Source organism: Tachypleus tridentatus, chromosome 8, assembly GCF_004210375.1.
Source record: "Tachypleus tridentatus isolate NWPU-2018 chromosome 8, ASM421037v1, whole genome shotgun sequence".
NCBI lineage: Eukaryota > Metazoa > Arthropoda > Merostomata > Xiphosura > Limulidae > Tachypleus > Tachypleus tridentatus.
The window spans coordinates 40,933,169-40,944,084 of NC_134832.1; the positions used below are offsets into that span (position 1 = coordinate 40,933,169).

A 10,916-nucleotide genomic window follows, 5' to 3' on the forward strand; every position below is an offset into this window, starting at 1 on the left:
TTCTATGAACCACACGTCTTTATAGATAATAAAAATCTAAATATTAAAGAATGCTGAAAACTGTTGTTACTTTAGTTCCTACCTCATAAATAATTGTTTGAAAAACTTTTCTATTTTTATTAGATATATGATTACTGTCAGTGTCTTAAATGAGGAGAAATAATTATTCTGTCTCATTATTATGTATAATTTTATTAAAGAATAAAATGTCAGTGTCATATTAAACTTTGTTTGTTTAGGTAATAATGGAATATTTAGAAGGTGGCTGTTTGACTGACACTGTCGACAAAATGAAAATGAAATATCAGCGGTTTGTAAAGAAAGAAGTATGTTATGTTGGTTGTTATTGGTAAAGGTTTTATTATAGCAGAGATATGGTGATTGCAATTTATTTAAAAATCTGTGCAATAACTGTTGTAGTTTTTTGTCAAAACAAAGGGTACTTACTTCCATAAACATTCATTTCCTGAAAAATGACAGTGGCTTTTGCATGTTGCTGAAAAAAAGAAACATACATAGGCTATACGCTTATGCTAAAATTGATTCAAAATACACACAGTATGGTGGAGTAGAACCAGTATGAGTTCCATGTCATTTCATTGTGAGTTACGACTCGTATCATCCCACCTATGCGTGACCTATGAACTTCATACAATGAAGCTGAAGGACAATGGAGCATTGGTCAGTCCACTTCTGTCACATAGAACATATCAACCTAATAACATCTAATATATGGGATAAACAACGTGATTTGATAATAGTGCTTTACAACCACATCTTTTATGTAATGTTGCTTAGTGACAAAAGTATAGCGTAGTATTGTTGTCAGTCCGTGTACTGAAGGTATAATTGAAATATATAAAAAATAAAACTGGAAAATATTTATTGGTTTATTAATTTAGAGTCTCCACTGATTAAGGCAGTTTCCTTTTTTACTAAAAATACCTTAATTCAGAAATGATTTAGGTTTACAGTTTCCCAGGGGCAGTCACTCAAAGTTGTTGGTCTCAACCTGCAAAGCCCACACTTTACTATTGACAGCATATAGTAAAACAACAAATACATTAAACTAATAACCCGATCAAAGCCAGATACTTCTGGTAGTTATCAATATAAACAAGCTTTAATATTTTTTGTTCTACTTCATGTTTGTTTTGTTGTCTCCAAATATCATTATATATAAAGTACTGAATACAACAAACACACTAAAATTATACTGATATCTTAAAATATTTATATTTAAAATAAATTAATATTTCATTTAGGTTCTCAAAGGAATAGAGTTCTACATCTTAACAACGTAATTCACAGAGGCATTAAAAGTAATGACATTTTACTTGGAAGAGATTGCAGAATAAAACTAGGTCAGTTTTTTAGACATACAATGATTTTGTGAACATGTGGAGTTCTAAGTTCTATAGCTTGTTTCTAACACTTATTATATATTACTTGACATTCTGACAACACATGAGTTTAATTAAAACAAGAGTTTGAGTTACTATTTGCCTATTGATCTGAGTTTACTTTTCAAAAAGCAGCATTATGTAAAGACCTTATTATAAATTATATGTATCATGTTGGAATGGTTTAAAAAAGTACTTATTTCTCACTTTGTCTTGATGTAAGTCAGCTGTTAATATTTGTACATATTATTCATGAAGATTTTTTAACGAAAGAGGAATTACTGAATGTATGTGCTCTTCGTGGCACCACAAAAGGAAAGGTTTGTTTGTTTGTTTTTCGTATAGCAAAGCCACACAGGGCTATCTGCTCAGCCCACCGAGGGGAATCGAACCCCTGAGTTTAGCGTTGTAAATCCGGAGACATACCGCTGTATAGCGGGGGGCCAAAAGGAAAGGATATCTTCGAGGCAGTGAACAATTCAGTTGATTAAACCAGAGGTTTGAATAAGTGTTCCGCAACAGCGACAGATGGCGCACCTGCGATAATTGTAAAAAAAAAAAAAGCTTTTTGTTGGTTTTCTTAGGGAAAACAAGTAACTGGTCCAACATTTCATTATGCTGCTTCATCAAGGAGATTTGTGTGGGAACTCACTGAAAAAGTAAACTATTAACATGTATAAAAAATATTCCATCTTAAAATAACCCACTATGTATATTAGTATATGCCATATGAAGATTTGATGTTGTTGTCCTTTATAATTTAGGCTTTTTGAAAGGGCCAATGGTGAAAAAAAACCTTCATATAAAATCTTTTGATTCACATGCTGAGGCCTGAAGTGAATGTAGTTACTTTGTATTTGTTTACCACATTATTTCTATGATGTTCATCAGCAATCCTTTAAATATGTGTTTGTATCTCAGAAACGTAATATATAAAAAAATAATTTCTTAAATAGTGATATATAAACTATGTTAGCAGTTGGATTGTGTCTGCTGCTCTGTTTTTAGAACTTATGTATTTCATTTTCATTACATTTTATTCAACCGAGCTAAAACCAGTCACATTTCCTAGTTCGGCAATATATGCTAATCGTCACTACTTAGAATTATACCATCAAACGCATCCAGATTGGCTGGCAGAAAATGACAAAGATAAGCCAGTGATTATTGGAGATGTTTTCATCCATCCAACTGCTTTAGTGCATCCCACAGCAACAGTAAGTATGTAACTTAAGGAGTTGTAATCGTAAGTCTTACGAGTTTCTCTGAGACTGTGTATGTGGTAGTTTGAAGGTTAAATGCACTTTAACCCCATTGTCATGGGCATCCTTTTACTGCACAACACAAGGCTGTAGTGACTTACCTTATAAATGTTATTAATCTATTTTTTTTGTATTATAGCAATTAGTATGGCATAAAATCTTAACTGATAACCCATATTTTAAGAGTGTACAAGTTTTAAGTTTTTAATTTTCTAAGATAATATTTTAAACATTCTGAATTTTGTGTTGCGTGACTTGTATGACACATTTTTCAAGGTATCTTCTCGTCTTTATGTTATACACCACCCTCGAAGAAGCTACACATATAATGTAAATTACTCACTATAAAACCATTGTTGCTAATTTCATTGCCTTTAACTTTGTTTGGTTACAGAGTTATCAAATAGAAAATCAATCCCTGTTGCCACACCTTATTTTTCAGAATTTGTTAATAATTCTCTTATGTTTAATTCTATATTATCTTTAACCTGTAGAAAGCTGAGGTTTTCATCTCAATTGATGTGTTATATAATGTTGTTTTCTAGATGAAGAATTGTCAGTTTCACTGTTGATACAAGCTTCATTCCCATACGAAAGATAACCACTAGCTTGAATGAATTTATAATGGTCCTTTTCTCATAGTTAGAAAGTCAGAAAAATTTTGTAAGTTAAAGAAAATTGTCTGCTATTTGCATGTTATTAGTCTATATATGTTCTTTGATGCATTGTTAAGTGACTAAAAATTTGTGCATTATTTGAAAAAGTAGGTTTAAATGTCATCAACAATTGACAGCAGGAAAAACCAATTTGACTATGTACTCTATTTCTTGTTTTTCCTGTTTATTCCTAATTATTGTTATAACAGTAACTAAAATGTAAAAAGGTTAGTTAAAATTAGATTGAGTAAAATAAAAAAATAAAAATGTTTCTTGAGACACGTGCGATAATCTTGTTGGTAATGTAATTCCATAGTGTAACTTTAGTTGCACATTTCCTTGAAATGGTGTGGATAGTAGTTAGTTACAGTTCAAAGTGCAGTTATAGGGCATTAAAACTATAAAGTTTAATTATAAATAGATGTATGCTCTTATGAGATTAAAGCTGCTTAGGATAATTGATTGTATGTTCATGTCATAATTGGAAGTCATTCTCTAAAGGAAAAAGGTTAATTTAGATTAATATATTTTTTGGTTTGATACAGTCAACTTGCCTGACCTCGTATGGAGAGGGGGTAGAGATAAACATTTGAAATGCATTTAAGAGGTATTAAGGATTACACAAAGCAAATTTGAGAGGGAGAAAAGTATTTTCATCTTAATCTGAAAATCACTTTGCATTCTGACTATTCAAAACAAATAATACATTCATGGGAACATCCTTATTTTTGGTTATTAAAAAATAGTTCATTAAAAAAATTCGTATGTGAAAGACTTATATTGTTAGCTGAAATATTGTCATATTTTGTGAAGATAAACATACTATATTAAAAGATATTAAATTTACAAGTGCTTTAAAATGAGTTCAGAAAACTTGTGGTAGGTCATACCAATTAAGCCTGTGTTGCGAGTTAACGTAGTTATAGGTCCCATGCTACCAGTAAATATTCACATTCAGTCTGATGGGAAGGATTATGAACTAATAGCTGAAACAGGATATGGTATGGTAAGGTCAGTCTTAGACCTTAGATACTGACAGATTTTCCATTAACCCTTTACTACTATATATGAATGGTTTTTTTTTCAAGAGCAAAGGCATAAGAAACCTTTGGGGAATTTTCTAGGATTTTGGTCTGATGGAAATTCAGTAAATATAGTTTATTCTGTTGTTTTGTTGTTGTTGTTTTTCATTATTGTACTTCTCAGTTATCTTTAATAACTATAGCCTTTATTTTGTCAAGATTAGCTTACCTTGTGGTTTCTGATACCGTTGTTCCCTTAAATTTTTTGCTACGCAAGTTTTTCACTCCCATAAAGGGTTGGTGCCTAACTTTTCATGTGTAAGTCTGCTAAATATGCAAGTTCCTCAGCTTATATCTTCAGAATTGCTCTAATGCATTAGGATATGCAGATTGTTTGTTTTTATAGAACTCAATTACCTCTTTATATGTATAAACTCATTTACCTGTCTAATTATTTTCTTGTAAATTAAAGGGTTATAAAAAAAAATATTTGTAATAGTACCCCCAACTTGAATTAGCTCTTATATATCTAATCTCATTTTGTATGAACACGAGAGTAATATAATGTATTTACTACTTTGTGATTGATGCCACCTTCAGTAATGAGAGTGATACAGCACTAAATCTTGGTTTGTTAATATTCTTTGTCATATTAAAGTCTCGGAATGAAAAACGTTTCATGTTCTTAGTATTTGATAAGATAGGTTGAGGAGTGTTTGTTTGTCTTTGAAATTACTTTCTGTAACTTTATCTTACCCAGAATTAAAGGTTCTAAGAAAGCTTATTGATAAGCTGAGTATAACAGATCTATCATCCAAGTGTTTTGTAGATGTTTCAGACTTATTCTTAAGTTTACAGTAAGTCTACACATACCACATGAATAACCTTGGGATATATAAATTTATGTATTAAGACCTGTTTATATTTTCACACAGTGATGCTCTTGTACAACACGTTTAAAGAGTTTTGAAACTAAATATTCTATTGTAATGTTGATGACCTTTCTAGTAACAGTTTTACTTATAATATGTGTGTCATTTTAAACCTTAACAGAACTACAAACCACAATGATGCAAAGTAAAAAATAGTTATTGCTATTAAAGGACTGACAAAATATTTGTGCCACCTTAAAGTTCTATAGATACAGAAATGATACTTGAGTGTGTAAACATTTCCTTAAATAATAACAGGTGATGGTAAATTTAAAACTTGTAAGTAATTAATGTTCTCTATACAGGTTGTTATGGATAGTAGCTGAAATTGAATAGATGGTATTAGCAGTGTGAAATGTTTGTGTAGCTATTATTTGACTGAAAATTAATGTAAAATTTGTAATTAGCTTATGTCTTTTAAAGTTACAAATATAAAAAGTTTGAAAAAGAAAAGCATACAAGAAGCCAACAGTAATATACTTAGAACTTTATGGCATGTTATGCCATTATTCTCTATTGTGTTGTAGTATTTTAATATATGTGTAGCACCAGACATGTTTATTTTTTTATGACATTAGACTTTTTAAAATATAGTATTTAAATGTGAAATAGAGCATGTTTTATTCTTGTTGATGCTGCCATTTGATATAATGTGATACATCTTTTTTAGAATTCAGATGAAAGATTCAAAACTGCTCTCTGAACATTCATTTTTACTAAACATGATATATATTTTTACTTCAACGATAAACAAAACAATGATATAAACTCACTTGACTTTAATGGCACTTAAAAATATTAATGTGCACTACGATATGGTGCTTTGTTGGATATAATGAAACACTTTATTTCAGTCAGTTATGACACTAAATGGTGTACTTTATGTTTAATATAACAGTGTATTTGATTATGGGAAATGTAAAAAATGTTCATATCAGTATTCTCCTTGTATTTATTTTTATGATATCCTATGGTTGGGTTATTTAAGGTGTTCTGTGATAAGATACTTTGTACATTGTAAGATTCTACACATAAATATTTTTGTTAATCAGCTTTGTGCTTCTTTATTCTTTCTAATAGCTGGGCCCAAATGTTAGTGTAGGTAAAGGTGTTTCAATTGGTGAAGGTGTGAGAATTCGAGAATCAATAATTTTGGGGAATGCTACTATTCAGGTAGGCCATAAAAGCTAAGAAGATGTATTTAAGTTATATGCCTGGTGAAACACTATCTTTTGAAAGGAAATTATATACAAATGTCATTAGAAAATTTCATAAAGTTTATCTTGTTCACCAAACTACATTCTAAAAGTTTAAAGTCAAATTATTGATTACATTGAGAAGGAACAATTATGATTTATTCATAATTTCTTCATGTAACAAATGTCAGTACATTGCTGCTAAATCTTTATAATTTGCTTGTGAAGTAATTCTACAACATTTTTGACAAATATAAAACTTTCATTTTTTCATTGTAATTTCTACTAAACATTAAATTTATTGTATAAATTCTTCAGAATTTCATGAGCAAAAATGTTTTCCTCTCCATTTTAGGATCATACATTAGTTTTACACAGCATAGTGGGCTGGAATAGTGTTGTAGGCTGCTGGTCTCGAGTGGAGGGTACACCTTGTGATCCCAATCCAAACAAACCCTTTGCTAAAATGGAAAATGTTCCACTTTTCAACAGTAATGGACGTTTAAACCCTTCCATTACAATTTTAGGTTAGTTTATTTTGTTATAAGTAAATGCTATACCTTTATAATAGTTCCAAGACCAGAAAATATATTTAATTTAGTTTTGAGCAAGTAATTTTAAATTATCTACTTATTTTCTTTCCTTTTATGTGTCCCTATCTTGTGAATGCAAATTATCAGATGACTATCAAGTAGCATAGTGTACGTACAACCACTTGTGAAGTGCTAAATAAAAAGACACTTTATGTAGGATTTTATTTTTACAAGATTAACTTATCTCTGCTGTGTACTGACAGAGAAAACTAAGTTCTAGATAACATAATTTATGTATTTAAATTACAAGTTGTATTTATTAGCATACTAGCTGTTGGTAGCAGGTTTTTTTGTATGTACATGTGAAAGTCCAAAGTATATTAAATGTAATAATTAAGCAAGGATTGCTTTACATTGTCCAGTGGAATTGTAAATAAAATTTTACCGAGACAACTTCTGATGAAGTTTGTTAAATTAGGACCCAATTAAAAAAATATTTTTCAACACTTATCCTTAATATGCTGATTTTCTTGTATTATTAACAATATTAGCTTATTTGTTTATTATTGTTTCATTAGGTTGCAATGTACAAGTTCCATCAGAAGTGATTGTCCTTAATTCTATTGTACTACCTCACAAAGATCTGGCTGCAAGCTACAAGAATCAGATAATTTTGTGACAATTAAATAGTAACTCATTCTTTCTATACTATGGTGTTTGTATGTTACTATACCAGTACATAAGAAAACTGGAACAAAATTAGATTTTCGCATTATAATATATCTATTCAAGTGAAATATTATTTGCCATCCTTATGTACTAATGAAAAGATACAATATTAATGACATGTAAATAAAAGATTATGATGTAACAGCTTTTTATTTTTATTTTATGCTAAAGATAGCATTAAATAATAACTAAATTCACAGTATCAGGTTATGCAGAAAATAATGGAAGATTTTAAATTGTAACTTTAATAAGAAATAAAAACTTTCAAGAGCAATTTTATAGAATCCACTTGTTGAGCTTTTTCACTTTTCCAGTTTGCTCGAGATGGTCTGAAATTGTGGAAATGCCATTTCTCAAACAGTTTGGTGCAGGTTTCTTTTCAATAATGCTCTCAGTTGGTCGTTTCCAACAGCAAAAGGATGTCCTCTGCCCTCCTTATTTTCAAGACTCAAAACTTTTGAAAACAATGATGTACTATATGTTTGGAGGTTGTTCCTTCACCACATGCTTGGCTGATATTGGAAACTGTTTGCAATGCTGCATGACCAGGTTTTAATTCATGCAAGAAAGTGATGCACAACTTTTTCATCATTATTTGTAAAGGTCTGAAATATGGGAAATAAAGATTTAGAAACAGTAAAAGCACTGAGTACAAGAAAGCTTTAGTTTTTCAGTAGTATTTATGAAGTCATAAAAATACTGGTTTCTTATCCCTAAAAATGACTACAATTTTAATATAAAAATTTGCTGTTATTTTTCGAACAACCTAATAGCATTTTCTAGCGTATATTAACATAGCTTACATTTGACTGTTATTTAGATGTTATAATTTCTTTTACTTGCTTAAGAACATAAGCAATTCAAAGCATATAGACTAAGAAAGAAAATATAGGTGGTATATTTTATGAATTAAGCATTAATGTTGTAAACACTTGTTTTATCTAAACTTGTGTAACAAACTGTCATTCATTTCAAAAATATGAATTTGGACTTATTTTAAATTATATTTTATAGGATACTACATAGAGCACTTTTTTGTTGACATGTCCTAAAATGTAAATATTAATAGTTGCCAAAAGGTTTTGAGCGTATTTAAAGTTATTAATTACTTAATTTTACAGTTTTAAAACAGTTTTAATTCAAGTGTTCTTTTCTCTGTAGAAGATAAGACTTAACAAATGATATCATCTTTGGGTATAAGTATTTGTGTGTAATATGTTTAAGATTTTCCGTAAGAACACCAATCTAAGGACACTGTGGTTAATTGATACAGATTGCTATTGTAATTGGTGAAGTCAGAGGTATTCACTGGTGCACTATCTCACCACTTTGCTCAAAACATGGAATATTTTATTAACATGCATTGAATGCTGTAAATGCTTGTGTTAGTTTATATTCGAAATGTTGCTACAAATTATTTTCCAGCTTTGTGCACATCTTTCTCTTGGTTGAGCATATAGCTGTAGCTATCCTTTTTTCACACCAACTATAACATTTTATTTCTTTATATGAAGTAATTACATATTTTCATGTTGACTGCTGTTGTGTGTGTTTTTAGAAATAAAATGTGTGATTAGTGTTTTGATCAAGTGCTACATTGAGCATAAGGAAAATGTGTTGACCCATGTAATGTATTATACTAACCGTCATGAAAAACAACACATATTTAAGACTTTCACTTGATATATGTGGTATTTACTTATCCCCCCAGATGTAACTATTATAATAAATTTCATGAGTGTTTATTAAATTTTCATGTGTTTGGAATTAAGATTTTCACTATGCTGTACATTGAAGAATTATCATATGTGCAGAAATTACAATAAAACAAAATGCCACCATGAAAAATTTTAAAAATGTATGTTTTTTTTAATGCAAAGCCGTAAATTGAACATTAAAGGACATTAATTTGACTTAATTATTTTGCTTTTAGTTTTAAATATTGTGATGAAACTATATTGTATCTTTTACACTGGAAATGTTTATTCGTTAACTCTTTGAACATATATAATCTGTAATGTTTTTATTAAATTCCTGCATTATCACTTTGTCTCAGTTACCATATACTTTCCTAATATTTTTAAAATTTTATTTATTATTTTTTTATTTTCCCTAAACTAAAACTGAGGATTACCCAGTTAAAGTAATTTAAACTTTAAATTTTAACTACAAAATTGTTAGTAGTTAACAATTCTGTCATGTTAACAGACATGTGTTAAAAATGTCTGTGCAAACATTTCTTGACATGTCAGTCCCATAGTCTGAATGGGACTATCCCATGTTGTTTTTTCAAACTTTGGGTTGATAATTCAATATTTCCACCATCTTTAAAAGTGCTTTTTTAATATTCTTTAAGTACTAGTAACATTGAAAATTCTCTTCAATTTTGAAGTTTTTTTCTAGTAACTGAATATTTAAGGATATTTCATCACTCAAGTGGAAATCAATAATATCTTATTTTTCCACATATTCAAATTTTTCAATATCATATTTACCTAAATGATTTCACTTTCATGGGTTTCCAGATCTGATATTTAAAATATATTGTTATACATTCAAGTATTCTTATTTATGCATTATTTTCAGAAAGACACGTACCCTCATGAACCTTTTACACCACTCGATTTATACTTTGTTAAAGAAAGAGAAGTTCATAAATTATATATATATATATAAATTGTTTGGATGTTTAAAAAAAAGTCTTACCACTCAGTAATTTTACTGTTTACTAACAAGTACACAAACAATCTAGCTTTTACTAATATATATGAAATGTGGTGTTTGGAAATCAGGTATGATCAGAGTAGAGTTAATGAAAGTAAAGACTGAGAATCTAATAAAGATTGAGAGACAAATAAAGATGGAGTTGTAGGTGAGGATCAATGTGAACAGAATATATTAATGTAGATACAAGACTTGTGTGCATGGAATTACTGTACACAGTAAATCAGAAAAGACAGTCTAAGTGTTGGAAAGCAGTGTGAATGCATTATATTGGTAAAGACATAGAAGTGCTCATTAGGAATTCTTTTGAACATAGTAGTGTAGACATAGAACTGTGAATAGGAAATCATTAAAACAATGAATTAGTAAAAAAATAGCACTGAAATAGAAATTAATGTCCAAACCGGAAAACAGAGTAGAAAATTAGTAAGAAAATAGCATTTCAACAGTGGCATGATG

The 10,916-nt window shown here is 29.4% G+C and overlaps 1 protein-coding gene across 5 annotated transcripts; it reads left to right on the forward strand.

Moving 5' to 3' along the window:
• The first annotated feature begins 230 nt into the window (after nucleotides 1–230).
• LOC143222241 (mannose-1-phosphate guanylyltransferase regulatory subunit alpha-B-like) lies at nucleotides 231–9,778 on the forward strand. Of its 5 annotated transcripts, XM_076448472.1 has the most exons (6): nucleotides 276–681; nucleotides 2,476–2,620; nucleotides 6,356–6,448; nucleotides 6,827–6,998; nucleotides 7,583–7,693; nucleotides 8,048–9,778. In XM_076448472.1, the coding sequence occupies exons 1-5, from the start codon at nucleotides 671–673 to the stop codon at nucleotides 7,681–7,683; spliced, it is 522 nt and encodes a 173-aa protein (XP_076304587.1). In that variant the 5' UTR covers nucleotides 276–670; the 3' UTR covers nucleotides 7,684–7,693; nucleotides 8,048–9,778. The 5 variants fall into 5 exon arrangements, with proteins under 5 accessions (XP_076304586.1, XP_076304587.1, XP_076304584.1 ...); XM_076448469.1 differs by lacking the exon at nucleotides 7,583–7,693 and having other exon boundaries at nucleotides 8,048–9,590; XM_076448471.1 differs by lacking the exons at nucleotides 2,476–2,620; nucleotides 7,583–7,693 and having other exon boundaries at nucleotides 231–326; nucleotides 8,048–9,590.
• Nucleotides 9,779–10,916: the final 1,138 nt, after the last annotated feature.